At 59.9% G+C, this 26,540-nt stretch overlaps 1 protein-coding gene across 1 annotated transcript; it reads right to left on the bottom strand.

Annotated features, from left to right (window-relative positions):
- Window positions 1–7,247: 7,247 nt before the first annotated feature.
- Window positions 7,248–15,010, bottom strand: DUSP7 (dual specificity phosphatase 7). Its single transcript, XM_065933568.1, has 3 exons — window positions 13,676–15,010; window positions 11,783–12,217; window positions 7,248–9,217 (listed from the first exon to the last, which is right to left on the bottom strand). Exons 1-3 carry the CDS (start codon window positions 14,190–14,192, stop codon window positions 8,925–8,927), a joined length of 1,245 nt encoding a protein of 414 aa, XP_065789640.1. The 5' UTR covers window positions 14,193–15,010; the 3' UTR covers window positions 7,248–8,924.
- Between the last annotated feature and the right edge of the window lie 11,530 nt (window positions 15,011–26,540).

The following is a 26,540-nucleotide window of genomic DNA, read 5'->3' as shown; positions in this document are numbered from 1 at the left end:
ATCCCTAGGCGCCTTACCTAGTAGAATTGCGAGTCCCTGAGCCTCTGGCCCTCCAGGCTGTGCACTCTGGGACAGCCTCCCAAGATGTTGCCAACATTTTTCCACTGCTTCCTCTGCCCACCTGGCCCCGGGAACCCACAGATGCATGGTAATCCCCTCAGAAAGAGGGGTACAGGCTCCCTCCCTCAGGATGCTGCTTTCCTGTGGTCGGAGGCGCTGGTGGGAACCCAGGTGGTGTTAGGCTTGGGAGAGACCCCAAGCCTCAGTGGAGCTCATGCCTGGGGTAGTTGAGTGGTACTGAGTCCAAGCTTGTACTGTTGGCCACACAACAGGCAAGTAAATCGAGAGGTGAGTTGTTGCTACAAGGATAGCGGCTTTGTAAAAAAAAAAAAGAAATCAGCAAACTGAGAAGATAGTGGACTAGAGTCCCGAAGAACCACTTCACCGGAATTAGAATTCCGGCTTCTTTTGTGTTTAAGGGGGGTGGGGGTGTGGTTAGTTGTTGCAAACCTGGTGTCAGATCTTCAGTCTCGCGGCTGTCCATGGAACTCAGGTCATGACGTTCTGTAAACTTCCAATAAGACAAATGTGATTCTCTGTTCACAACCTTCTATCTCTGTATGAATGGGAAAGGGAACCTGTAAAAGTCAGAGCCCTGAGAGTGGGCTAGCCTGTGTATTTCAGGCTATGGGCAGCATTCTTTTTTCTTTTGTAACTTTTTTTCACAAAAGATAATTATTTATTGGCTGTGCTGGGCCTCCATTGCTGTAGGGCTCATCCAGCTGCGGCGCACGGGCCCCTCACTGTGCTGGCTTCTCTGTTGCAGAGCTTGGCCTCTGGGCGCGCAGGCTTCAGGGGTTGGAGCTCACGGACTTGCACGCAGGCTGAGCAGGTGTGGCACGCGGGCCTAGTTGTCCCGCAGTGTGTGGGGTCTTCCCGGACCAGGGATTAAGCCCAGGGCCTCTGCACTGGCAGATGGATTCTTTATCACCGAGCCACCCAGCGAAGTCCCCTAGGCAGCATTCTTAATTTGTAGCAAAAGCAATAGAACTCAAAGGCTAGAGTAAAAGAAACAGGTCCAGTGCAGGGTCAGATTGGTTCTTCCCTATGAGAAAAGTCAGCCAGACGGTCACTCAGACCCCAGCGTGGACCCCTCTCAGCTTGACTTCCACATCTGTCCATCAGGGATGGTCAGCACCTCCCTCCCAGGGCTGCAGGGAGGATTAAATGAGTTTACCACATAAATCAGAGGGACATACTGGCCCAGAGTGAGGGCCATGGGGCTGTGTCATTAATACTACTCTTACTGCAATTAGAAATGCCAGAGGATCAGATGCCAGCCAGACTGCCAGGCAGAACAGCTTTGAGGGGCAGTTGGAGCCTCTGCCCCTATGACTCGGCTCCCAGTGCCTTGTTGAGTGCCTGGCACTGCAGATGCACAGCTTCTCTGAATTAGAAACAATAACGGCCAAAAGTTAAAGACAGACGGTCCTGCTTTCCTTTCAGAAACCAATTGGAAAATGTAGAACACAGGTGTTGGACCTGGAAATGCCACTTCCAGGAATAAGGCCCAAGAAAAGAGTCAGCAGCGTAGAAAACACTGCACCCAGGGTCCCAGCCCACACGTGCCGATGGGACAGAGAAAGAGCAGGGCAGCCCGAGCCCCGAGTGACCAGGGTTGGGCAGAGGACCGGGCTGCCGGGGCCTGGCTCCAGGCGGCTGGAGTAAAAGCGGGAGCCAGGCCTCACTCCGGCTGTTCCCCATCCAGGAGCACCTTCCCAAGCCCCTACGCCGGGCTCCATTGGGGCCTGAAGAGAAGCAGCTCCTGGCAAGCCTAGGTTTGGGGGCCAGTGTGAGCAGAGGACAGACGGGGCCCCCTGGGTGCAGGGCCACGGAGGGACAGGGCTGGGGAACTCAGGGGCTAGTGAGGAGGGTCTTTGGGCAAGAGACGTAGGAAGGAGCAAAGGGATAGAGTGCGGGGAGCAGGCTGAGTGCAAGGCCCTTCCTGATGGCCCCGGAAGACACTCACGCTCCACGATTGACCCTTCCCCAGACGCAGGCTGGGACTGGGGAGGAGCAGACCGTGGCACTGTGAGCAGAGGCCAGGGCTCCCCCGGGCCGCCGCTTGGCAGCGCTCTGTGAGTTTTTCTGGGCCTTGGGTCAGGGGACACTGGGGGGAGTCCTCTGGGCAGGTAGACAGAAGGGGCGAATGTTCTCAAGGGGCTGCAGCTAAGGGCTCTGCTGGCAGAGAGAGGCACCCCCACACCAGCCACGGCCTCTTGGCCTGGCACCCTGGCCTTCTCCCCAGGCTGGGTACTGGCTCCTAGGCGACTCCTGACGTCAGGCTGTCCACGCCTTGAGACAGAACTGAGGGTCTGGGGGGGGTGGGTCTCCTGAGTCACCTTTCTCATCAGGGAACCCAAGGACTCGAACTGGGGAGGAGGCTTGTCCAGCATCACACAGGAATCAGCAGTGGCCAGCCCCGGGCGGTGCCCTTCATCAGGGGGCAGCCACAGTTAAGTCAGCATCACCCCCTGCTCGTGTTCCCAGGGCCTCACTGAGAGGAAGACCCTTCATCCTGCCATCTCCCGTTAGAACTACAGTTCTCAACCCCACTGTACAGATGAGAAAACTGAGGCTCTGGGAGGGGCCTCCAGTCTGTGCTGTCCAGTACAAGGGAGGATGCCGGTGGTCTCAGCATGTGGGGGCACAGTGAGGGGTGGGGGCAGGGCAGTAGGGACTCCAATGGCCAGAACCAAGCCCAGGCCCGCCTGCCCGTGCGCAGTGAAGCCCATCTCTGACCCTGGGTTGTGGTGAGGGACAGGCAGTGTTTACTGTGGGCGCCAGTACAAGAGAAGGGGCGGCTGGCGCTCAAGACGCTTCCACTCCCCACAGGGTTTCAGTGAAGCATTTTGAAAGGCCAGGTGAGGGAGGGGAGTCGCAGGCTGTGTGATTCGCTTGTGCACGATTCTCTGGTTGATGCTGAGGTCACGGGACGGTGTCACAGGGGCTACCGTTATCCATCCTTGGGACCCAGTAGGTCTAGGAGCTGCTGTCCTCGTGGTCATCAAGTCGTTAACATCTTCCATTTGGTGGGTGGTTTTCACGTCTGTGAAACAACTCAGGAAATGTGCATCTGACAGTATTATCTGGGTACTTCACAGAGGAGCTACAGCAGAGGCTATGCGGGGAGCCGGTCGGGGGGGGGGGGGTCCTGTCCTGGAGAGGCCCATAGGGTCCTGCTAATTCACACAGGCCAGCTGGCCCTGCAGTGCCGTCCTCTCCTCGCCCCTCCCTGGCCACAGTGGTCCAGCCCCAGCGCTCACGCTGCCCATCCTAGCCTCCTCAGGGTCCCCTGTCCCGAATACCTGCCCCTTACTTAGCCTGTTCTCCACTCAGACACTAGAGGACCTTTCTTTAAAAACAATTTTAACAGTGGTTTTTAATTGAAGTATAGTTGACTTACAATGCTGTTTTAAGTTTTCTTGTACACCAGACAGATTCAGCTCTATATGTATACACACACACACATTTAAAATATGCTTTTCCGTTATGGTTTATCATAGGATACTGAAAGTTCCCTGTGCTCTCTCCTAGGACCTTGTTGACATCCATTCTACATACAAACGCGTACATCACTGCCCCCAGCTTCCCACTGCGTTCCCCCCCCTTCCCCCTTTGGCAACCACCACCCGTCCATTCTCTGTGTCGATTTCATCCTAGGTAGATTCATTTGGGTCGTACTTTAGATTCCACATACGAGTGATATGATATAGTATTTGTCTTCCTCTGACTAATTTCACTTAGTGTGATAACCTCTGGGTTTGTCTATGTACCTGCACATGGCATCATTCCGTTCTTTTTCATGGCTGAGTCGTGTTCTGTTGTGTATACACACCTCCTCGTCTTTACCCGCTCATCTGTCAGTGAATAGACACGTTGTTTCCATGTCTTGACTGTTGGGAATAGTGCTCCGGTGAACACAGGCGTGTGTATCTATTTGGATTATAGTTTTGTCCAGGTATATGCCCAGGAGTGGGACTGTTGGATCATACGGTAGTCCTCTTTCTATTTTCTGAGGAACTTCCATACTGTTTCCCACAGTAGCTGCACCAACTTCCATTCTAGGGGGTCTTTCTAGTGACAACCAGACCTTGCCAGCCCTGGGCTTTCAGCTCTTTAGGGAATCCCCTGTCCCCTGGACCACATCCCTCCACTCCCCTCCTGGCCCGTCCAGCCCCGGAGAAGGAGCTGTGACTCCTGTTTGGCCTGCAGCAGGGGCGGAAGGGCCCTGGGACTGGAGAAGGAGGTGTGGGTGAGGAGCGGGCAGATGGGGTTCCTCCAGATGCACAGACGCCACGGGGGTAGGTGACACAGCAGCCCCGGGAAGGGGATTGCCTACCTGAGCAAAGTAGGTCTGGCAGGGGCTGGCGTCCCCTGTCGCTCGTCAGGGCTCATCTGGCCCACAGCCAGAGGCCTCATCTTACCCCTGGGGAGTCGCTAATGATGGTCTGTAATGGCCTTGCCTGGGAAGGGATGACCTCACCGGCCACACCCTGATGAGAGCAGGCTGGAGTCAGAGGCAGGCGGCTCCTTCATCACCCTTAGACCTGCTTGGGCTTGTCTTGTCTGAGAAATGAGGGGGCCGTGTGTGTGCACGTGTTCATGGATCTGGTCCTCCACAGGGCCAGAGGGAGAAGGCTCCCAGCCCCGTGGGTGAGAAGACTGGGGGAGCAGGGTGGGCAGGCCTTGCTTCTGCTCAGCGTCTCTGGCTTCTGTTAAGGGCTTGGCTGTGGGTCCCTGTGTTCCCGGCCACATCGGCGCTGATGCGGAGGGCCTGCCCGCTGCAGACACCGCGTCCGGGGGGCCGGCCTGCACAGTCTTGCCGCCTGCCCCCGCCCTGCCCCATTCACTGGGGATGACTGTGTTTGCACTCTGGGGAGGGGCCCTGGGGGAAGGGGAGTGGCCCTCTCCTGAGGGCTGCCTCCCTCTGCCCCAGGCTCAGCACAGGACCACCCGAGAGAGAGTTCATTTCTTGCGGTCTCCCTGTCACACCCGCTTCAAGGTGACTCCTCCACAGGTTACAAGTTCTTTCTTGAGTCCAGCCTTAGTCACTCCTGCTGTTGCACCTGATTCATATATTGTAGGACAGTCGAGGCCCCATTATCCCGCCACCCAGCCTGACATCACTGAGCTTCCCTCAGGCATGTTCCCACTCCTGGGAACATGCGCCGGGTCGGCACAGGAAATGGCTGCTGGATGAATGTGCAGGTGAGGGACTGAGTGGCTCAGATCCTCCTGCGAGAACGCTAAGTGGATGAGGGGGTCCTCGGAGGCCCGGGCTGAGATGGGGACAGAAACGGGAACCCAAAGGGAGGCAAAAAAAAAAAAGAGGGTCAGGAGGAGAGAGATGGGGCTGAGGGCACTGAGAGGGAGCTGGGTGTCCTTGAGCCCCGCTGGCGTCTAGACCTCAGCCAGAGATGGCCTGGGATGGACAGGGCCCACGGGGCGGCGGGGACAGCACGGCCAACACAGACTGGAAACAAGAGCTCAGAGTGAGGGGCCGTGAGGCACGCCCTGGGAGCCAGCGTGGGGACAGCAGTCCAGAGTAAGTGCGGCCTCAGCCAAGGTCAGAGCAAGGACCCAGGGCCCCGGTCAGGCACGGCAGTGAGGTGGGAGCTGCTGCAGATTAGGATGCTGAGGGTCAGAGAGGCCCCCTGGACTAGGGTTGCGCAGGCGGCATCACCCCTCAGCCCTTGGCTGGAGGACTGGCTGAGGAGACGGCCGCTCCCCCCAGCGGCCCCCCAGCCCCGTGCTTGGGCACGCAGGCACTGCCAGGCACTTACCCAGCCCCCAGCCCAGCACCCGCGGGCTTCCCCAGCCCAGGCGGAGGGCAGCGGGGGAACAAAGGTCCAGTCTCTGCCTGCTCGGGCCCCCACCCCCTTGCCTGCCCCTGGCACAGAAGGACCCAGGCCCCAGGGAGCCCGCAAGCAACAGCAGCCCCCGCCGCTCTGCCCCTCCCTCAGGCCTGGTGTTCCCCAGTTCTAAAGACGGGAAGGCTGCGGACTTCCCCCTGGTGGTCTGGTGGCTAAGACCGCATGCTCCCAGCGCAGGGGGCCCGGGTTCCCTCCCTTCAGGGAACTAGATCCCCAGTCCCGAGACTAAGGCCCAGCGCAGCCAGCCAAAGATGAGAAGGCTAACAGCCACGCAGCTGGGGTTCGAACCCACGTAGCCCTCACCAGCCGATGAGTGAGGCTGTGACTGGACTGCTGCATGTAACTTCTGGCGAGATGGGGTGGGACACAGGAGGGAGCCTAGACGGCCCCAGAGTGGGGAGTCCTAAGGAAGGGGCTGAATCACGCTTTTCCGCCGTGCCCACCTACCTGCCACCTGGAGCCAGTCCAGTGCTGGTCACAGCAGAAGGGATAATGCCAGGGGGGCAGCAGAGACGGGGAGACGGAGTCAGCAACCCAGATCCTCAAGTTTCTGACTGGGGCTGATGCGGTCAGAGGTGGAGCCCTGCGGGCAGGGTTCCCAGTTCTCTGTCCCCGACTTGGGGCTGTGGGCCCACTAGGGGCCTCGCTCCTCGGGCCACGGCCTTCCAACCCCTCCAGGCTCCTCCGGTGTTCCCTGCTTGCCCGAGGGTTGAGTCTGAAGCCTCCAGAGGGGCCCGCCTGGAGGGCTGCCGCTCAGCTGCCCTGGGGAAGCCAGGCATGGACCAGGTCCCCCATGGGCCCAGATCAAGACCAGGAAATGAAGGTGCGGGGCTCACTGTGCCCGAACGGGAATGCCCTGGGCATAGGGGTGTGTTGGCCCCACCGGACAGTAATGGATGCTGTGGCTCAGGGGCCCCGAGGGAGCTGGCTCCCTCCCGTGGGGCTGGCCCGCTCACTGACCAGCAATGCACAGCCCATGTCCCGCCCCCGAGACAGCAAGAGGAAGGGCCAGGGCCGCAGGGGCAGGTCAGGACCTGGGGCGGCTGGGCAGCCTGGGCGGCGTCCAAGCGGGCAGCGCTGGGTGTGTCTAGGCAAGCAGGGCTCTGCTGTGTGACCTTGGTGCACGGAACGTCTCCACGCCTCGCTCTCCTGTCACCCCGGGGGCCAAAGCCGCAGTGTCCTCGCCGACCCACACCCAGCTGCTCCTCCCAGCTTTGGGTGCCTCTGACCAGTCCCAGCAGGTGCCCTGCGGGCCCCCGGATATGGCCAGTGCTTCTCCTCATTGCCCTGGCCCTTATGAGACACCACTCATTTTAAAGAAAAAATAATATTTATTTGCAATATAAACAAAGTCCCGTTGCTGGTTCGGGATATATATATATATATGTGTGTGTGTGTGTGTGTGTGTATGTAGGGTCACAAATTTTCCTTCATAAGATCATAAAGCAAAACTGGCCAGCCCTGTTGGCATACCCTCATTTACACAAATCTGATGCATTTTTCTGGGTTTTTCTTTTCAAAGGTAAAAAAGAGAGAGAAAGAGAACCATGTACACAGCATGGAAGCTTCTTGTCAATTTCTCAACTGTGGCAAGATTTTCATCTGCTGCCTTGAAGAATCCCTGAAGACCAGCCCTGTGAGGTAAGATGCATTGGGGCAGAGTTTCCGTGGCCTCACTCACACGCCGCGTGCTGGCTCGCTCAGGGACCCCGGCCCTCCCTGGGCCCCCACGCAGTTCCACCACCTGGGAAAACGGAGTTTTGGAGGAGGAAGAGGACTGGAGGAGGATGACGGAATCCGTGGCTTTGTTCTGTGGACGCCGGGGTTGGGTGGCAGTGTGGACAGCCTCACACACCTTTCCCTGTCTGCCCTTGCTGCTCCACCCCCCCGGGATTGAAATGGATGTGAGTTTCCTAATACAAGGCATGGGCAAGATGCGCACAGGGCCGGCTTCCACGGGTCGAGGGGCTGGGAGTGGCAGCTGGAACCCAAGCACAACCAGGGTGAGGGAGGAGACCTGGGAGGCAGGGCTGCGCCCTCCACCTAAACTGCCCCAGCCACTGGGCCTGCGCCCTCAGCTAAAAACAGAGAGAGAGAGAGAGACAGAAGTAGTGGGTACATATAAAAAGGGCCTGGGGCCTTCCTCGGGGCTGAGCCCAGAGGGTTAATGCTACTGCTTGGCAGTCCCCTGCGGCCTCCTCTCCTGCCTGGGGTGGTCTGCAGGGACCACCAGAGGGCAAGTGGGTGGGCAGAGAAGGCAGAGGTCACCTGTTCAGCCCACCACTCACAGCGGTCATCACAGGCGAATGCAGCGCCAGGTTGGGCTCGGCCTAGGTGGGAGATGCAGGCAGGCCTGGGAGACCCCTGCTGGGAGCAGCGAGCCACCCGCTTTAAGGGCCGCTGCAGAAACGGAGGCTTCACACATGTGCAAAATGCATTTGGTCAAGATCAACGTGGGGTTTGTCTTTTCCATTAAAACAGAAACAAAAACTCAAGAATTGCTTTTGAAATAGGAAGAAAAAACAAACTGGTAACACCTCTCTCTCTCTCTCACTGGATCAAGAAAGGGATGAAATACTGGTTTATACAATCCACTGTTGCATGTAGCCTGAAAATAACACTTTTCATTACAAAAAAAGAACAATCAAGCAGAGCTTCAACATTCTCTCTGCTCCAGGGAGCTTGGGTTTACCTGCCAAAAGTAAAAAGTAAACTCAGGTCTGTGGATGAGTCTTTTAAAAAAACAGCCAAACTGGCTGAGCCATCAGCAGAAAGGAGTGTCCTGGGACGAGAGGCCCCGAGGGACTCCCAGAGCCATGTGTCTGATCGCCTCAGGCCCCTCCGGAGAGTCCTGCCGGCGGAGGCCTGGCTGTGGGATGCCAAGGGAAGCTCACCTCTGGGCACAGGTGATGTCTGGGTTCCTCGGGCCAGAGGCAGCAGGCCTGGGCCCTCCCGGCGGGGCTGGCCTGCCGCCCCGTGCCCCCGGCCTCACGTGAGTGGGAACAGGTTGTGGTTGGCAGGTGTGGAGAAGTAGAGCTGCTCGCTGGGGGCGTGGTTGTCACACGGGCTGCTCAGCCCCAGCGTCCGCTCGAAGTCCAGCAGCTGCCCCATGAAGTTGAAGTTGGGTGAGATGTTGGACTTTTTCCTCTTGACGAAGTCATAGGCGTCGTTGAGCGACAGGTTCATCTTCTGCATCAGGTAGGCCACTGTGACGGTCACCGAGCGGCTGATGCCTGCCAGGCAGTGCACCAGGACCCCGCACTTCTTGGAGCGGGCCTCGTCTGCAACACACGGGCGTGGGTCAGGGAGGTGCCCCCGCCAGGGAGCTCCCGCGGGTCGGGCACAGGGCGGGACCCGGCAAGGGACTGGTGCCGCCCAACTCTCCTGAGGGACTTTGGTGAAGTCCCAGGCGGGTGGGATGGCAACTGAGGGTTGAGACCAAGAGCATGCCTGTGGGGGGCTCTGCCACAACTCCAGCGGCCACGCCTGCACCCCAGTCTCTGCTCTGTTGGATTGATGGGCTTACTCACAGGGCCCTTAGAGGTCGGAGCCAAGCCAAGGCTCCGCGAGCCCTGTGCCTGCAGTCAGTCTTCCTGCCGCTGGAACTGTGTGCTACACGTGATGTGCCGAGGAGCCACCTGCGTCCTCTCAGGTCATCTGCAGCATGGCTACCAAGGTTTTCTTATAAACGAGACAGGCAGACACATGCAGTGACAGGGCCACACAAGGGTTCCTCCTTACACGCAGCACTCACCCCTGCTAGCCCACCTCCTGGGGCAGCTCCAGGGGTGCCCCGAGAGCCTCCTTGGGTCGTGGGCGTCATGGAGGCCCTTCCACAAGGGACCAGAGGGCAGCGCTCAGCTCTGGACTGGGCCCAGCCAGTGATACCTCCCAGCACGGCCACTCAAGTTCCATCAACTCTCCCCCGAACCCTCCCCAGCGTGGGGCCAGGCTCCTGATACGCGGTCGGAGCTCACACGCTGGCTGAGCCGCTGACCAGCTCAGTCCTATGCTCTCTCACCCCCGGATGTGAGGGCGGCTGCATCCCTGTGCCATGGCTGTGCTGGGGACACAGATGAATTGAGACAGAGGCAGCCCTGGGGCCCTTGGGGTTCCCTCCTGAGCCCCAGGAGCCAGGCCCACTCCTGCAGGAGAAGCAGAGGTTCGCAGCCTGCTCCTCGGGGGCACACACAGTCTCGGGCCTGGCAGGACTTCCCTTTTCCCAACCCCATTCGAGGATTCCCAGGGCTGAACATGCAGTAGGTGCTTAATCCAGACTCGGGGACCGACTGGGGGCAAGACCAGCAGGGGAAAAGACACATGCCACAGATTCACGTGGAACACGTTGTCTGACCTTGAAATTGGGGGCAGGATAAGGGGGTTGGTAGAGAAAAGCCTCCAGTGGTGGTGATACATCAAGATAATGGGGAAGCCTGGTCCCCAAACCCAAACCCAGGTGATCCCAAGTAAAACCACTTCCTACTGGCTTTATTTTTTGCTCTTTAAAGGGTGGGGCTGGGTCTTAGGGAGACTGGTGCTTCATCCCCTCTCTGCCCCCACAACCCCCTCACCCCGAGTCCTATGGGACCTTTGAGCCTCATTTCCTTCTCTTGTCAAACAGGGAGCACAGTTCCCCCACCTCTATATCCTGTTCTGTACCCTTCCCCTAATGTAAAGGGGCCTCCAAGAGAGATAAAAGCACCTACAAATCAGGCTCAGCCCTGGAAAGTCTTGGGTCACCCCCCCTTCACCCCACACCTCACTGGGGAGACCATGAGTGCTGAGGTGGCACCCATACCCTCTTGGGCACGTCCTCGGGGCAGAGTGGGGAAGCTCCGGATAGCCCCTGACACAACCCCTCCCCCGCCCCAGCTTCCTTCCTTCCTCCCAGCCAGGCACCTAGTTTTGGTTCCCAGTAAGCGGATGAGGCGGGGAAGCCTCCCACTTCCTGTTATTAAAGCAAGCCCGGCCCAGCTGACACCAAAACGCCCTCCGCTGGACACAGCTGCCAGTGGGAAAACGCTGCCCGGAGGCTGGGCAGAACCCTGGTCACCAGCCTCAGAGAGCCTAGGGTTTACATTCACCCCCTCATCCCGTATCCCCTTCCTGAATCCCGGGGATGGCTGAGCCAGGGACGGTGACCTGCCGACTGATAGCTTCCAGCTGGCCAAGGAGGAAGCGGGCAGGGAGGTCAGAGATAAGGAGCCCGAGTCAGCCGAGGCTGCGGATGCAGGGGCTCAGAGGGCGCCGAGCCAGATGGCAGGGCACGCTGCTCTGGGGGAGGCCTTCCGCTGCCTCCCCTCACCGCCTGGATACCAAGCCGGCCCCACAGGCTGCCGGGAGCATCTGGGGCCACCCCGAGGCTCGGTGGGTCAGCACGTCCCAAGAGCTGCCAGGCTGGGGTAGGCCTCTGGCTCCAGACTACCCTTCAGCCCCCTGAGCCCAAAGAGGCCCTGTGACAGCCTGTCCTCGAGAAACATGTGCTGAGGTGTGACGCAGGGCCAGTGAGACCTGTGGGAGGTCTGAGAGCTGGGTCTTGCTGACGTTTGAGCGTGCTGAGCCCCAAACAGCACAGCCAGAAAACCCCAGGTGTCTGGACAGCAGAGTCCACGCTGCTCCAGCAGCTGTGGAGAGTCCACGGGTCAGGGGACCGCTCGGCCCCGAGGGCCTCACAGTGGTGACGCACAGCGGGCCCCGGTACACCCACTGGCACAGGCTGGCACATGCAGGGCTCCACACAAGCCTTGACAGGCCCACAGGTACCCGAGCCAGGCACGGGTGGCACCCAGAGCCCCACATATCCCGACACGCACGCCTGCCCCCTGGCCCAGCACAGGAGCTCTTACCAATGAAGCTGATGGCCTCGGGGAAGAACTGGGAGAGGTTCTGGCTCCAGTGGTCAGAGATGGGGATCTGTTTGTAGGTGAACTCGCCCCCGTGCTCAAAGGCGTTGGGCAGGTTGGGCGTGACGTTGAGGATATACTTGATGCCGTACTTGCCGAGCACATCCAGGTTGGTGGAGTCCTTGGCGCAGCCGAGGTAGAGGTAGGGCAAGATCTGAACAGGGAAGGCCGGCTGGCTGGACGGCACGGGGCTGCCATCTGACTCGGTGGCACTGCTGGGCAGCTCGCGGTCGGACTCCCCATCCGAGCAGTCAGAGCTGATGCGCAGACCCCCCAGGCCCAGCACCGAGGCGGGGGGCGAGCCGCTCGGCGAGGACGAGCTATCCACGTTGGTCTCGCAGTGCTCCGAGTACTCTGTCTGGAACTTGTTGAAACCACCTGTGGCCCCGGGGGGTGGACAGGGCCCGTGTGAGGCTGACAGTACCACTGGCCCGGTGTCCCCAAACAGGGCTCCTCACAGCAAGGACCACACCAACACCAGTGGACAACACAGGCAGTGCTAAGTATTTACACGTGTACCCTCTCTCCTGCTTTCTCCTCATCTGTCCTGTGGCCCACTCTACAGATGGGGAAAACTGAGACCCCAGGTGGTAAAGGAACATGCCTGAGCATCATACCCTAACCCATAGGGCTTCAGGGCCCCAGCCACACCATTGACTTTAGGGCACTTGAGGACAGAGTCCAGCCCATGTCTCTTCCACAGCTCCCCTGTACCAGGCACCCACGGGTGCTCAGTAATTGCTAAGCAGTAAAGGAAAGCAAACAACCCCATCTCAGGCCAATACCTCTGGGTTTGCAAACCCTCTTACAGAAGAGATCACAGGCCACAGCTGCATCTGGGTCAGCTCGAGGCAGAGGGCCTGGGCCCTCAACTGGGAATCCGGCGCTTGCCCCCACTCCCCACCACTGCCAGGGAGGGCAGTGAAGGTATCGGCTGGTTCTGTCCCCCAGCAGGAGCGAGTTCATAAAAGGGGTCCTGGCTCCTCTTCTCCATAACCCACCTTAGAACTCAACGTACCCCCACTCTGGCCTTGGACCCACAGAAGGGGAGGCTGCTGGGGGCTTTACAGGGACAAGAAATGGGGAGCGCGCTGCAGCTAAGCATGGGCCCTGCGCCCGAGGGTGCCGCAGGCCTCCCCTCCCCTCCCGTCTGCCCGCCCCGCTGCCAGCAAGAGGCCATTTTGGAATGTTAATTGGAAACACCGGCTGCAGTCACTCGCCTCCCAGGGCTGCCTCCCCCTTCCACCACCTCTGGAGTGGCTGGCTAAGGGACTTGGGGGTCTCGGAAAACCAGAGCTGGGGCAAGCGACACTCCTTACAGCCCTGCCCCAAGCGCTTCCAAGAGGCGGTGATTCCCCAGTGACAAGCCCCACAGGGGGATGCCCCGGGTCCCCCAACCCAAACTCTCCCTCTGCCCTGGCAGGGGCGAGGGTGGTGATTAAAGGCTCCTGTCCTAACCCTGGCCTTCCAGGGACACCCATTCCAGACTGGAGGAGCTGAATTGGTGCCCAGGAGGGGACCCTCCCTCCTTTGCTGGGCTCCAGGGAAACCTGGGATCTACCATGGCCCCAACAATGGGGAAAAAAGAAAGCCCAAGTGTGGAAAAGTTTGTTCAGCCCACTCAGATCATGCCCGGAAAGGGGTGTAGAGGGGTCCACTGTACCAGCCTACACCCGCACAGCTTGGGCTGGAGCCCTGGAGGGGAGGATGCAGGCGGGGGAGACGTGGCGCCGGCTGGACAGGCCGGGCACGGGGAGAGAAAGCCGCCTCCGTCGGGGGCATCCGGGAGCCACCGGAGAGCCCCAATTCCAGACTGGGTCTTGCTGCCGCCCTTACCTTGGAGGTAGTAGGCCTGGCAGCCGTCGTCGCGCAGCTTTTGCAGGAGAAGGCCAAGCACCGAGGCGGGAGCGCCGGGCTCTGGCTGCCATTCAGCCGTGGCCTCGTCGTAGAGCAGCACGGTGGCCGCCTTGCAGCGCGTAGCGAAACGCTCCTTGTCGGCGTGGTTGGGGATGATGGAGCGGATGGGCAGGTTGCCTTTGCGGAGGCGGCGCAGCATGAGGCCCGGGATGGCCAGGTTGATGGCCGTCTCGATGTGTGACGACTCGAAGAGCTCGTGCGGCCGGCAGTCGAGCAGCAGCAGGGACGCGCCGCCGCGCGCCTCCAGCTCCTCCTGCAGCCACTCGGCGCTCTTGCAGGGCATGGCCCCTGCGCCCGCCGCCGCGCCTGCCCCGGTGCCGGCGCCAGATGCAGACCCCGCACCGGGCTCCGACCCCGCCCCGGTGTCCCCAGCCGCCGACGCCCCCGAGGCCGACATGTGCGCCCGCGCTGGGGGGCCGCGGAGCTGGTTTTTCATGGGGAGCGCGGGCGGCCCGGGGCCGGGGCCGGGCAGCCCTGCCCTGGGACGGCGCCCCGGCCGCGTCTCCGGGCGCCCGCCTCCCGCCGAGCTGCACGCCCGCCGCCCCGGCCTCCCGGCCTCCGTCCCGCCCGGCCCTCCGCGCGCGCCGCGGCCTGACAGCCCCAATTAAACAGCGTCTCAGGCGGCCGCGCGCCTAGGCGTCCTCGAGGGGGCGGGGCCGCGCCGCGGCTCCCGAGCTTAAAGGCGCCGCGGCTCCGCCGCCCCTCCCCACGGGGTGTGCGGGCACGGGAACGGTCCCCTAAGCCCGGAGACCAGCCCTCTGGCCTTCGCTCGGCCTCAGCGCTGCCGCCAGAACCCACTACAACTCTCCCAGGGGCCCGACCAAGACACTCCTGGGTCCCTATCCCGGAGCTCCCCGTTCTGTGCCTGTCTCAAGAGCTGTCTGTCCTCTGGGGTTCCCGCTCCAGGGATCCTCTCCCCTACATTCCCGCAATCTCCCGGGGATGGAGCGGAGAAAGGGGGCGATGTAGCTGAGCCGAAGTCCTGTCGACTCCACTAATTCATGAACAACTCCCAGCGAGTTCAGCAAACGGGAACTGAACACCCTCTCCGTGCCATTCCCAGGGCGCCTAGGCGGTCACCGTTTCAGGCGGCTGCACAGTTCCAAAGAGAGCTCTGCGTTTGGAGACCTGAGGGGTCGTCTCACTCCAGCAGGCCCGAGGGGGAAAGCAGAACTAGGCAGCTGCGAAGGTAGGAAGGGCCAGGGCCGTGCCACCCTCCGCGGGCTAGGTTGTAGAAATTCCCAAAAGGACCGGCCCTGGGAAGAGACAGCGGGACCTTTAAGAAAGCTTTACAAGCGGAGTGGTGACAGGCGCGGAGTGAAGCGCCACGTGACTTTTCCACAGGCCCGGGGTGGGAGGGAGGGGGCCCCCTCTGTAATCTGCTCTCCTCCTCCCACCTTTCCTAACTCACGAATCAACTTTAATGACAGGCGGGACGCACTACGCAGAGCGCCAATCGCAGCCTAAGGAGCGGGGCAGAGGGAAGGCGGGGTCCGCCAAAAGTTCCACCCAGTGCGGGCTGGGCGGGGCCTCAGCGGCACTGGCTGCGGGTGGCAGGCCGGCTGGCTCGGCGGAGGAGGTGAATGGAGCCGCAGGTAGCCCTGGAACAAAGCGGCTCCACTAGAGCGGCGCGCGTGCGCGGGGCCTGCCGCGCTTTCCCTACGGAGTCAGGGCTGTCTGCGCCGGGGAGGGAGTTCCTGACTGATGCTGCAGCCCGTGCGGTCCGTTCCCTGCCTGGCGGAGTGCGGCCACCTCCTTGGGGTTACCCCCTCCCACTCTGCTCGAGGCTGGGCGGCTCCCCACCACCCTGCTTCTACATCCAGGAGAGAGTTAGGGTCAGAGATGAACGGCGGTAGTACCTGAGATTTGCCAGAGTTCATGCCTCTGGAACCAGCAGGATTTGAGCTTTCCGACCACGTAGAGGAGCGGCCCTGCAGCATTCCCAGCTACCCAACTCCCCATTAACGCTCTTTTATCCTCGCGGAGGAGAATCTACCTGAAGGTTTCATCCCAACTGCAGGGCTGTGTCACAGAGGAGCAGGGATCTCTTCCACGGTTACACTTCCGGAAAGACCAGAGTATTGCAGTCAGAGATGGTCTTATCACCCGAGATTCTAGGCCCAGAGAGGTGATAGGAAAAGCAGGTCTCTGGCCTCTCACGCAGACTTGTCCTAGGGTTGCTGGGCAGTGCCTTCTTGCCTGGGGACCTGGAACGCGTGGAAAGGGCTCGCAGAGCCTGAGGGGCTCAGATGCACACTGTACTCTGCTACTCGCTGATGCGTTGTGATACTTCTCACCTCTCTGGGCCTCAGGTCTCCCCATGTGGGAGGGTGCTGGGCCTGACAGTGCCCAAACAGTCCATCTCAAGTCTGTCAGCCTGAGGAGGTGGTAGTCCAGGTGCTGGTCGGCAGGGATGGAGACAGCACTCAAACGAGAGTCCTGGGATTGACTCCTCTGCGCTTCAATGAAGGTGCCACAGGTGCCACCTCTTTGTCAGGGAACTAAGATCCCACATGCTGGGCTGTGCAACCAAGTAATAAAAAGAGAGGTCTGAGCAGACACACATGGGAGAGGACCTCCTCGCCAATGAGTCATTCCTTGGTGGGCTTGTTGGGGGCCTGTTGGAGTGTGGACTACAGCAGTGTTATTAGTGGGGGCCCAATGGAGAGGGGACTCTCTGTGCCCCTCCCAGGAGAGGGAAAGAGCCCCACCTTCCCACAATTAGCTTGTGATGGCTCCCTATTCTCCCTCCCACTCTGGACTCCTCTCAGGGACAGCCACCCTGGAGGACAGGCCTGTGAGGATGCATGGAACTGCTAAGCCCCTGGGGGTGGGGGCATCCTCCTGTAGTAGAGGACAAGGGACAGCATCTGCGGGGGGGCGGGGGGCGGGGGGGGGGCGGTGACAGTGGAAGAAAATTAGCCTGGCCATCCAACATGCAGCATGGTCCTGGGCCCCCGTCACCCTGGCTGGAAAGAAGCCCAAAGCCCTGGTTCCTGAGTGGAAGCCCTGCCTCCAGCCTTGACCAGCTGGACACAATGCATAAAGTGATCCCAGCAGGGCTGCCCCTGGGTGTTGGGGGAAGGGGCGGTGGACAGACACAGAACCCTCTGATGTACATACACAGATCAGAGCCTGACAGGAACTTACTTAGGGTCAGACAGCAGACGTCAGAGCTGCCCCTGCCCAGGGCCTTGCTCTGCAACTGTGAGCCTCTCAGGGATCCTGGAAGAGGGGACTGGGTGGCCTGGGCCAGGCCTTGGGATCAAAGGCATTCCTCCTCTTCAGGAATGTGGCCTTTCCTGCCCTTCCAGGTTCAGATCCTTCCTCACCTGCAGCCCCTGGAAGAGGTGCCCCACTCACTAGGGTCTCCCTGAAGGGCAGGGTGGGTCCCTGGTGGTGAGTGGGGAGCTGTGGGTGGGGTATGGAGTTGTCTGCAGAACAGACCCCTCTCCCACATGCCTCAGGCCTTTGCACACACTTTCCTCAGCCTGGACATTTTTTGCCCTCACCCTTTGTCCATCTTCTGGAAAAATGTCCCAGCTTCTAGATTCTCTAGGCTAGGTGATCCCAGGACCCTGCCCCTGTCTTTGCTCTGGACTCTATCACAGTCATAGTTACAGCAACCCCCACCCCCACCCCCAAACTCTCCCTTTGTATGTCCAGTGGCCTGTCTCCAAGTCCACTCCTCCTCCTGCCACCTGTCTCATCCCTCATCCCTTAGTTGCCAGGCCTGAACTCAATAGACACATTTGGAGTCATCCGCCCTGTCTGCACACATTCAGCCCCAGAACCACAAGGTTGAGGAAGAGCCTTCCCAGGGGGCAAAGCTTGGTTGTGACAGTGGGAGCTCTGATGTGAACTGAATAGAACTGGTGTGCACCACCCCAGCCGCCCCCCACCCCATGTCCATGTGTCATGGTGACCCAGGAACTGTGTCACCAATAAGCATCTTAGAAGCAAATTTTCCTTTCCCCACTGGTGCCCCTGGATTTCTTAGAGATGAGCCACCATGTTTTCAATGTCTTGGGCAGGAGCGGGGGAGGGTTGTCCATTCCTTGTCCTCATAGCCTCATATCCTCGCACAGATTTGGGATGAGCTCCTGCTTGCTTCCACAAAGGCAGATTTTTCCCACTGTGAGAGCTGAGCAGAGGCAGGGGTGGGGCACTCCAGTCCAGGGTCCCTGCTCTGGTGACAGAGCTGGTCTCTACCCAGGACCACTCCACAGGCTGGAGGAGATGTGCCATCCAGAGCCCTGCCTAAGACCCAGACTAGGAGTCTCTCTGCTTGCCCCTGAACCTTTGGGTGGCTTCTCCCACATACCTTGGTGAGCTGCCTGCCTGGGTTGCAGTCAGAACAGGTAGTGTCTAAGCCAGGCCAGGAGTGGACTGTGAAAGGCCTGGCAACTCTCCTGTCCTGGATAGAACTCCTGGCTGTACACGTCTGTGTGTGTGCACGTAACACACACACACACACATTCTTAAGGACACATAATACAGGCCCAAACACACAGATCTATGTGTTCACATACATGCTCATAGGCACAGATGTGTGTGTGCAGAAAGACAGAACACAAATCCCTGGTGATCCAGTACAGGGACAAGGATTTGATCCCTGGGGGGGGGAACTAAGATTCCACATGCCTCGGAGCAACTAAGCCTGTGAGTCACAACTACACAGCCCACGTGCCACAACTGAGACCTGACATGATCAAAAACAAAATAATTTTTAAAAAATAAACAAATACAGTAACTGGTTGGGGTTGGAGCCAGACCCTTAGGTAAGGCATTCCCTTCCTAGGCCTAGGTTTCCTTATCTGTAAGATGGACAGACCAGCCCTGCTTTGCTCACCTCACTGGGGAACCTGAGGTGGTGCAGGGCCAAGGAGGTGAGCGCCGCACTGACGTGAGGGCAAATGGTACAGCCTTTGTGCTGGGACCAGGCCTGCTGCACATCAGTCCCGCGTCAGCCAGCCGTGAGCAGGGCTTGAAATGTTCAATTTGTCTACACAGACAAGCCCAGTGGACCTCCCCACTTCTTGAGGGGAACCGCAGGCCTGAGAGAGCTTGGAACAGAGGGCAGGTGGGGTCATGAGAAAGGCCTGGCTGGGCCCAGGTCTCTGGGTGACCTCATGGGGACTCTGGTGGTGCAAGGAGGCTCACACAGGGGAGGTCGCAGAGGCAGGATACCCAGCCCTGCTGTACCCCAACTCCAGCAAGCTCAACCGCCCACAAGTAGGTAGAGAGTGGAAATGCACCCTCATGCAGAAATGTCCAATACACATGTGCACATACTCTCTGTGATATGTAGACAGAGTATGTCTGGGCACTTGCCACCCAGTTAAGAGGGGTGCCCACAGACAGAGAACCCAGAGAGGTTGTTACAGGCTGGTGGAATCCACAGTTACCTGGGCCCACCCTTCCCTACTGGCCCAGGTTGGGATGTTCTGGGCTGACTAGTTCTGGATGGAGTGGAAGGGTCTACCCCTGCCTGCCTCCCAGTGGGGAATGCCAGGCCCAGGTGATGAGAGGTGCACAGACAGGCTGCTGCCTGGGACAGCTCTGCAGCTGCAGAGCCAACCTGTCCAGCCTCCTCCCACCCGGCCCAGGTGTTGAGGCCCTGGGGAGCAGGGTGGAGAGTGGCTCACGCCAGGGAGAACCAGAGGACGAAAGCCAGCAGGATGGAAGCCAGTGCAGAGCTCTGGGAACTCCCCAGGGAGCCTGGAGAAGGCAGAGGTGGGGAGCCTCTCTTCCCATTTGGGCTCCTTTTCTGAGCACCTGCCCTGGACAAGGGAGCGTGGGAACCTCAGAGGGAGACTAGACTGTGTCATCCTGTCTCTCCTGGCTGCCCACCTAGCAGCAACTGCAGGCCTTCGGCCAGCCTCCCCGGGTGGATTCCCGGGGCTACTCATTTGAAAGTGTGGCTTTCCTGGCCACACACCAGCCCACAGGGTCGGCCTGAGTGTGGACGACTCACCACTCAGCTGTGATTCTTCCCGGGCAGGCATTACTAGTCAATCCCAGCACTTGACGAACCATTCTCAGGCCTCAAAACCAGTTGATTAACTGTGGTAGTCAAGGGAAATAAAACCTATTTGCTGAATTCCCAATTCATAGCCGGACCAGCTCTGCCTCTCTGTCCCCACCCCCAGCTCACTTCACCCTGACCTCCTCCTGCTTCCTCCTCAGTGCCCCAGACACAGCACCCCTGCCTCCACACACTTCCTTATTCCACACCCCACCCTCCCGAAATTATCTCCAGCTTCGGAAGAGCCACGGCCTCAGGAAGCCTGTGCTGCTTAACCTCAGCAGACTCTGCCCCTGCTCCCAATCCTTCCCTGCAGGGTCCAGCATTTCCTCTCTCTACCTACTTGTGGGCGGTTGAGCTTGCTGGAGTTGGGGTACAGCAGGGCTGGGTATCCTGCCTCTGCGACCTCCCCTGTGTGAGCCTCCTTGCACCACCAGAGTCCCCATGAGGTCACCCAGAGAACTGGGCCCAGCCAGGCCCTTGCCAGGCCTTTCTCATGACCCCACCTGCCCTCTGTTCCAAGCTCTCTCAGGCCTGCGGTTCCCCTCAAGAAGTGGGGAGGTCCACTGGGCTTGTCCGTGTAGACAAGTTGAACATTTCAAGCCCTGCTCACGGCTGGCTGACGCGGGACTGATGTGCAGCAGGCCTGGTCCCAGCACAAAGGCTGTACCGTTTGCCCTCACGCCAGTGCAGCGCTCACCTCCTTGGCCCTGCACCACCTCAGGTTCCCCAGTGAGGTGAGCAAAGCAGGGCTGGTCTGTCCATCTTACAGATGAGGAAACCTAGGCCTAGGAAGGGAACGCCGTACCTGAGAGTCTGGCTCCAACCCCAGCCAGTTACCTCACTCAGCCAAGGCGCTGCAGTGAGCCACGGCGGCCCAGGTGGCGGAAAGGAAACACAGACACAGGCGAGTGGGGGGGCAGGTATGCCTGCTGGGGCTCCCACACACAGGCCCCTGTCGTCTCCCTGATCAGGCGCCTGCCTGATATTCTCAAGGCTTGCTTCCTTATGGTCTCATGTCCAAGCTGTGCACCAACCCTGGGAGGGCTGTCAACTCTTTTGACCAGTGGGGCAATGAAGGCCCATGGTTATAGCCCCAGCTGGGCAGGGGCAGGCCCCAGACTAAGAACCAGAGCTCCTTTCCCCCAGTCCAGCGGTGCCCAGGTGGCTCTGAGCGTGGGAGCCCCTTGCTCTACCAGCTCTTTCCTGTCACTGGAATGGCAGCGGGCCCTCACTGGCAGGGTCGGGGACAGACTTGGGGCATGAGCGAGGAGAGGGTATGTGCGCCATCCAGGGCTCGCTTCTACGGCTAATTCTTCCCACAACCCAGAATCTGTCCACTGTGGCTCCACAGTCCAGGCCCTCCTGTCTCCCCGGATCATTTCACTAGCCTCCTTCCCTGCCCCCTGCTCCATCCCCACAGTCCATTCCCCACCCAGTGGCCACAGGGATCTTCTGAGAAGGGAGACTGGGTCCTTCCCTGCTCTGAACCCTCCCACGTCCCAGTGGGACAGTGGCACAGACCAGTGTGGCCTCAGTGATCTGGCGCAGCCCCTCTCCCACCTCCCCTCAGAGTCCAGGATCCTCTGCCCTGTATGCCTCCCTCCCCCCAGCCCAGGCCCCTGCAGGGCCTTAGCACTCACTGGTCTGACTGACTGCATGCTTATCCTCCCCCTGCCCCTGCCGGGTCTCCAGAGCCAGAGCCGGCACTGCAGGTGGCTGTGTCAGAATAGGGATCCGACTTCCTTTTGGACTCGGGTCATCAGCCATGAGCACGGTCCTGTGATTTAAAATGCCTCTGGCCCTTCTCTGCCACACTGGAGGATCCCAGAAACCTCTCACTTCCATATCTCACTTGGGCCTCAGCCTGTCCTGCATGGGCTGCCCGGAGTCAATGTCTCCTTACCATGATGGGGTGGCTCCTGCTCCCACCGAGCCTGGCAGGCCGTCCTCAGGCTGGTGGCTTCAGACTCCCTGTTTGAGAGCACGCACCACCACCCGACCTGGGGCATCTCATCCTCCCTCTGTAGACTGAGCCCAAACTCCCACTCCCAGTGGACCCAGGGGGTCCCTTAAGTCCCAAGTCTGGGTCCCAACCCTGCACACCACCATTCGCGAGCCTGGAAGAAGGGCTGGACTGCGTGGGGAAGCCCCATATGTTGAAACTGAGGGCACCCCTAGAGGGCCAGGAGAAACAGCTCAACAGCCCCGAGAAAGCAGCGGCCGGCTCCGATTTCCTTGCAGCTTAGAGGAAGGTGGAGGAGAAGGAAAGGGCTCAGCGGGTCCCCTGTCCCGAAGTTGTGGGTGAAGGCGAGCCCTCTGCTCTCACACACCCCTCCCCAGAACCTCTGCCGTGGGGTGACCTCCCCCTTCAGTTCTGTGACACTTCAGGGTTCTGGGCAGCACCTCATGAGCCCATCTGGGGCTCAGGAATGGAAGCCAGGGCTCTGGGGGTGCAGCAGCCACCCTGTCACCATTGGCCTCCCACTTAACACCTCTGATTCTTTCTGAGGCCACCTCTGCAAGGAAGGGCCTGGAGCTCCAATGGTTTGTTGGGGCGAGGGGTGGGGCTGGGGTGGGGGGTGGCCGGAGGGTGCCTCTGGCAGGCATTGGCAAGGAGCAGTGATGGAGTCTGGGGTGGTGCTCTCGTCTTGTCTTGCCCAAACCAGCTGTGGTTTTTTGAGTAGGCTAGCTAGCAGTGGCAGGCTCCTGACAGTAAAGTCAATCCAACCTTTTGGGCTGGGAGGGTGGAGGCAGCTGGGAATTCCCAGGGCACCTGGTGGGCGGATGTGCCAGGGGCCTGGGATGGGTGCTTCTGGTGGGCCAAGGGGTGGTGCCTGGTAGGTCTCTCTGTAGCTGCCAGGCCCAACTGCCTTATTAGCATCTGCCTGCTGCCAGCCTGGGCCTGTCTGGTCCACTCCCCATCGGCCCACACACCCTGTTTTTCAGGAATCCCTCCCATGAGGCCCTGACAGTGACAGTGACGGCGATCACTGTCATGTGACCACGATGAGGCTGCTGAAATGACCTGGGAGCCAGCTGGCCTGGCCCTGACATGAGGTTGCTGGGTTGAGGCCTCAGTGCTCAGCCCCATTGCGGGTTTCATGGCCAGCACGTATTTCCACATGGGCTCAGCTGTCTGGTGCTGAATGTCCTGTGTTCACAAGTAGGCAGGCATGGGTGCTTGCACTAGGAAGCAGTTTGAGTAACTCCCGTTCTTGATGTGGCCTCACCCAGCCCTATTCCTGCCACAGGGGCACGTACCCCCCAAACCTGGGGCACTCCATCCCTGCAAAGACTAGGGTCCCCTGGGAAGAGACGAGGGACCAGTGGAGTCTCAGGGCTCCTAGTGGGGCCCTCGGAGGTGGTCACAGGGAGGACCAGGGGCCAGCTCTGCTTACATCCCTGCCCCTCACCGTGGCTTATGCAGTCTCCAGCTAGAAGCCAGCACTGCCCTGACGGCACAACCCTCTGGCCTGAGCCAGAGTGGTGGCTCTAAGACTGGGACTCGTGGGGGTGAGGCATTGAGGGCAGTTTGGCCAGAGCTGAAGCCCCCTGTCAAAACCTCCCCAGTGGGACTTCCCTGGGAGTCTAGTGGCTAAGACTGCACTCCCAATGCAGGGGGCTGGGTTCAATGCCTGGTCAGGGATGATCCCACATGCCGCAACTGAGTTTGTATGCCGCAACAAAGACCCCGACAAAATTTTGGCACAGCCAAATTAAAACACCACAAAATAAAAACCTTCCCCAGAACCACTAGGCCAGGCCAAGAACTCAGGCTGGGGAGTGGCTGGATCCCTCAGGCCATGAACACCATTGGGACAGAGAGCACCCACAGTGGGGGAGCTGGAACCCTCAGATCTGGGGTGCTGCTGTGGACTTGGCTGGCCCCTGGAGGCGCCGAGCCTCTCCATCTAAAAGCGGGGCGGGGGGGGGGGGCAATATCTTTGCTACTACTCTAACTCTCAGGGGTGCAGGACAGTCAGGTGGGTTCTACCCTGGATTATCAGAGGGAAGGGCTTCTTTGGCCTAAGCCGCTGGGCACAGACTCCCAACCGGCCCCATGCATGGCGGGCAACAGGAATGGGAGGAGTGGAGACTGGCAGCCTGACCGAGGGGGCCTGGCTGTAATGCTGACTCCACCAGCAGCCTCCCCACTCCAGGCCTGCTTCCTCCTCTGCAGACTGGGGTACATAGGGAACACCATGCAAGGCAGGAGGAGAAGCAGGGTCCAGCCCAGGGCTGAGCACATGTTTCCCTGGCTCAGCCCTCTTATGCCTGGATAGTGGGGAGAGGGCCCTGGGGGCAGGCGGTGCCCCCTGTGGGAAGGGCTCCTGGAGCAGAGGCTCGGGACTGGGGCTGGTATGCAGCTGCGCTGTGGAGTGTGGGCAGCATGGACTCTGGGCAGAGAGGCTGTGGCGCCAGGAAGGGTGACAGAGGAGACAGCAACTCTTCTGAACCTGGAGTGGGTGGCTGCCTGAGCTGAGGCTGATGTGGGATGGGGAAGGCCCTGTCCCCAGCCTCACGCCTCGGTGCCCACAGCTGCCCGCCTAGCTCCCATGGGGAAGGGTAGGGAGGGACTGGGCATCATTAGGGCCCTGGCACAACTCAAGCCTGGCCCTCCCTCCAAGTCTCAGCCACACCAGCCCCCTGTACACCCTTCCTTAGCTGTGACTACCATTCAGCTCCCACCCTTTGCTAAGTCTTGGAAGACAGCAGCCCCTGCTCTGACCCTTGGGGAGCCTTTCCCAGCAGGGGGCTTTGACCCTTGCCTCCTGCCTCCTCAGGGCTCTGCCTGTAGAGCTGTCCAAAGTGGATCCACAGAATGCTAGTCTCACCAAGAGTACCTGGAGAAAGAGGGTCACGTGGTCAGATGTCTGAGAAACACTCTGAGCTCTGGCCCTGGCGGCAGAGCATCAGGGGTGTGTTCAAGGCTCTGAGAAGCCCTGCAGGAACACAGTGGGCTTAGTTTTGGCCACATCTGGCCAAACGCCATATCTGGCATTTCCCAAACTCCAGGGGACCACAGCATCCGTTTTTTGCATAACCTCCACTCCCAGCCGTCCACGGCACTGCCCTCAGCCTATCCTTCAGGAGAGAAAATGGCTTTATGTTGCCCAGTGGCTGCTCATACTACATTCTCTTCCCTGGACTTCCCTTCCTGTCTTCAGATGAGGGGCTGAGGGTCATCAAGAGCTGCTCAGAACCCCACGTTCTCCCTGTGATCCACCCCAGGTGCTCTGAGGTCTGCTTTTTACCAGCAGGTCCGATGCCGCAGTGGGACCGGAAGTCATCCCAGCTCCTGGGGAGGACAGGATGATTAACTGAGCACTGGACAGAGCTGAGCCGGATGCCTGGCCACACTTCCCCCAACCAGCGCAGCTCCTGTGGTTTCCAGCTCAAGGCTGCACAGGGAGGCTGCTCCTCTCAGCATGGGGGCTGTGGACAAGGCCCCTTCCCCAAGAGTTGTGTTACCAGCCCTGAGGGGCTTCTAATGAGTTCCACATGCAAGTGAGGGCCTCTGAGAGGAAATGGGAAGGGGCTGGGGAGGGGGAGAGGGGCCTGAGAGGGGATTGGAACCATGTGTTTGGAGGAGGAGGACAGGGAGGGAGAGTGGAGGCCAGAGGAGGGAAGACTATCCTCACAAGTCCTGCTGCCCTCCCCTCACAAGGTGACTGCCAGGCTCCCGCCCCTGCAGGAGGGCCCAGACCAGCAGTCTGTGGGGGTGGAGTGGGGAAGGGTGGCAGCGGCAGGACAGACCCCTTAGAGGGCCCACTTCTCTCCTTCAGGCAGAAAAAGCCCCAAATCCCTGACCCTCTGGCCTGGGGTTCTGAGTCATTAAGAGCAGGATAGAAACAGGTACATGGCAGGGCCCATGGGAGCGTGAGGAAGCCCCTCCACATCCGCCCAGCAGCAAGATGCTCATTCAGATCCAGCCCAGCTACCCCGACCCCACCAGAGAGCCCTGGGTGCAGCAAGGCCACTGACCTGTCAGCTCTGCGTTCTAGGCTTGGGGGTGGGCAAGGAGGCCTGGCGTGTGGGTTGGCTGCTTCTCCTGCCCTCCCTGTCCATTCCTGGGCACTCAGATTGGCCTGGTGGCTAGAAGCCTCATAGGAAAAGGCTCTGTAGGATCCATGTGGCATGTGGAGTGGGCGGTCTAATGAGAGAGACCCGTGGCAGTTAGGAGCCGACAGGAGGGCCTCATGGGGTACAACTGGTCTCCCTCCCAGGAGCACTGGTTGAGCCCCAGGTTTCCAGCGGGCCAACCAGGGCCAGGCCTGCAGTAGGTCTTGTAGCTAGCTGGCCGACAGGAGTGGATGATGGGGGCCCAGCCCTTTAGCTCGCACTTAGAGCCACCTCCCCAGGCCACGCACTGGAGGCCTGCTGGGATAAAGCCTGTTCTTACAGTGTTGTGGGAATAGTCTCAGCACATCTCTCCAGCACCCCTATAGGCCTCTACTGTTCTTACCCCATGTTGTGGATGGGCAGGCCAAGGCAGAGAGGTGAAGTCAGAACACTCCTGGCAGAAGAGCAGGTGCAAAGACCCTGGGGTCGGAAACACTAAGGAGGCTGGTGTGGCTGGAAGGGCCTGAGGGGTGGCTGGAGGGTGGTGGGAGATGAGGGTTGGGCAACAGGCAAGCTTGAGTAGGGCCTCCTGACTGCGGGGAGCATTGTGGCCTGTACTTAAAGGAGGCTGGGGAACTGCTGGAAGGTGTTCAGCAGGGCTGGCATGAGCTAGCTTACAAGTTTTCTTTT

Source organism: Muntiacus reevesi, chromosome 4, assembly GCF_963930625.1.
Source record: "Muntiacus reevesi chromosome 4, mMunRee1.1, whole genome shotgun sequence".
Classification (NCBI taxonomy): domain Eukaryota; kingdom Metazoa; phylum Chordata; class Mammalia; order Artiodactyla; family Cervidae; genus Muntiacus; species Muntiacus reevesi.
The sequence above is the reverse complement of the archived record's forward strand: the minus strand, read 5'-3'. Positions and strand labels throughout refer to the sequence as shown.

Excerpts from the sequence above, each read along its gene's own strand:
- DUSP7 (XM_065933568.1), bottom strand. The coding sequence starts at position 14,192 with ATGAAAAACCAGCTCCGCGGCCCCCCAGCGCGGGCGCACATGTCGGCC. Across the intron at positions 12,218-13,675 it reads CCAGGCCTACTACCTCCAAG|GTGGTTTCAACAAGTTCCAG; the intron begins GTAAGGGCGGCA and ends CCGGGGCCACAG. Across the intron at positions 9,218-11,782 it reads CGAGGCCATCAGCTTCATTG|ACGAGGCCCGCTCCAAGAAG; the intron begins GTAAGAGCTCCT and ends CGTGTGTTGCAG.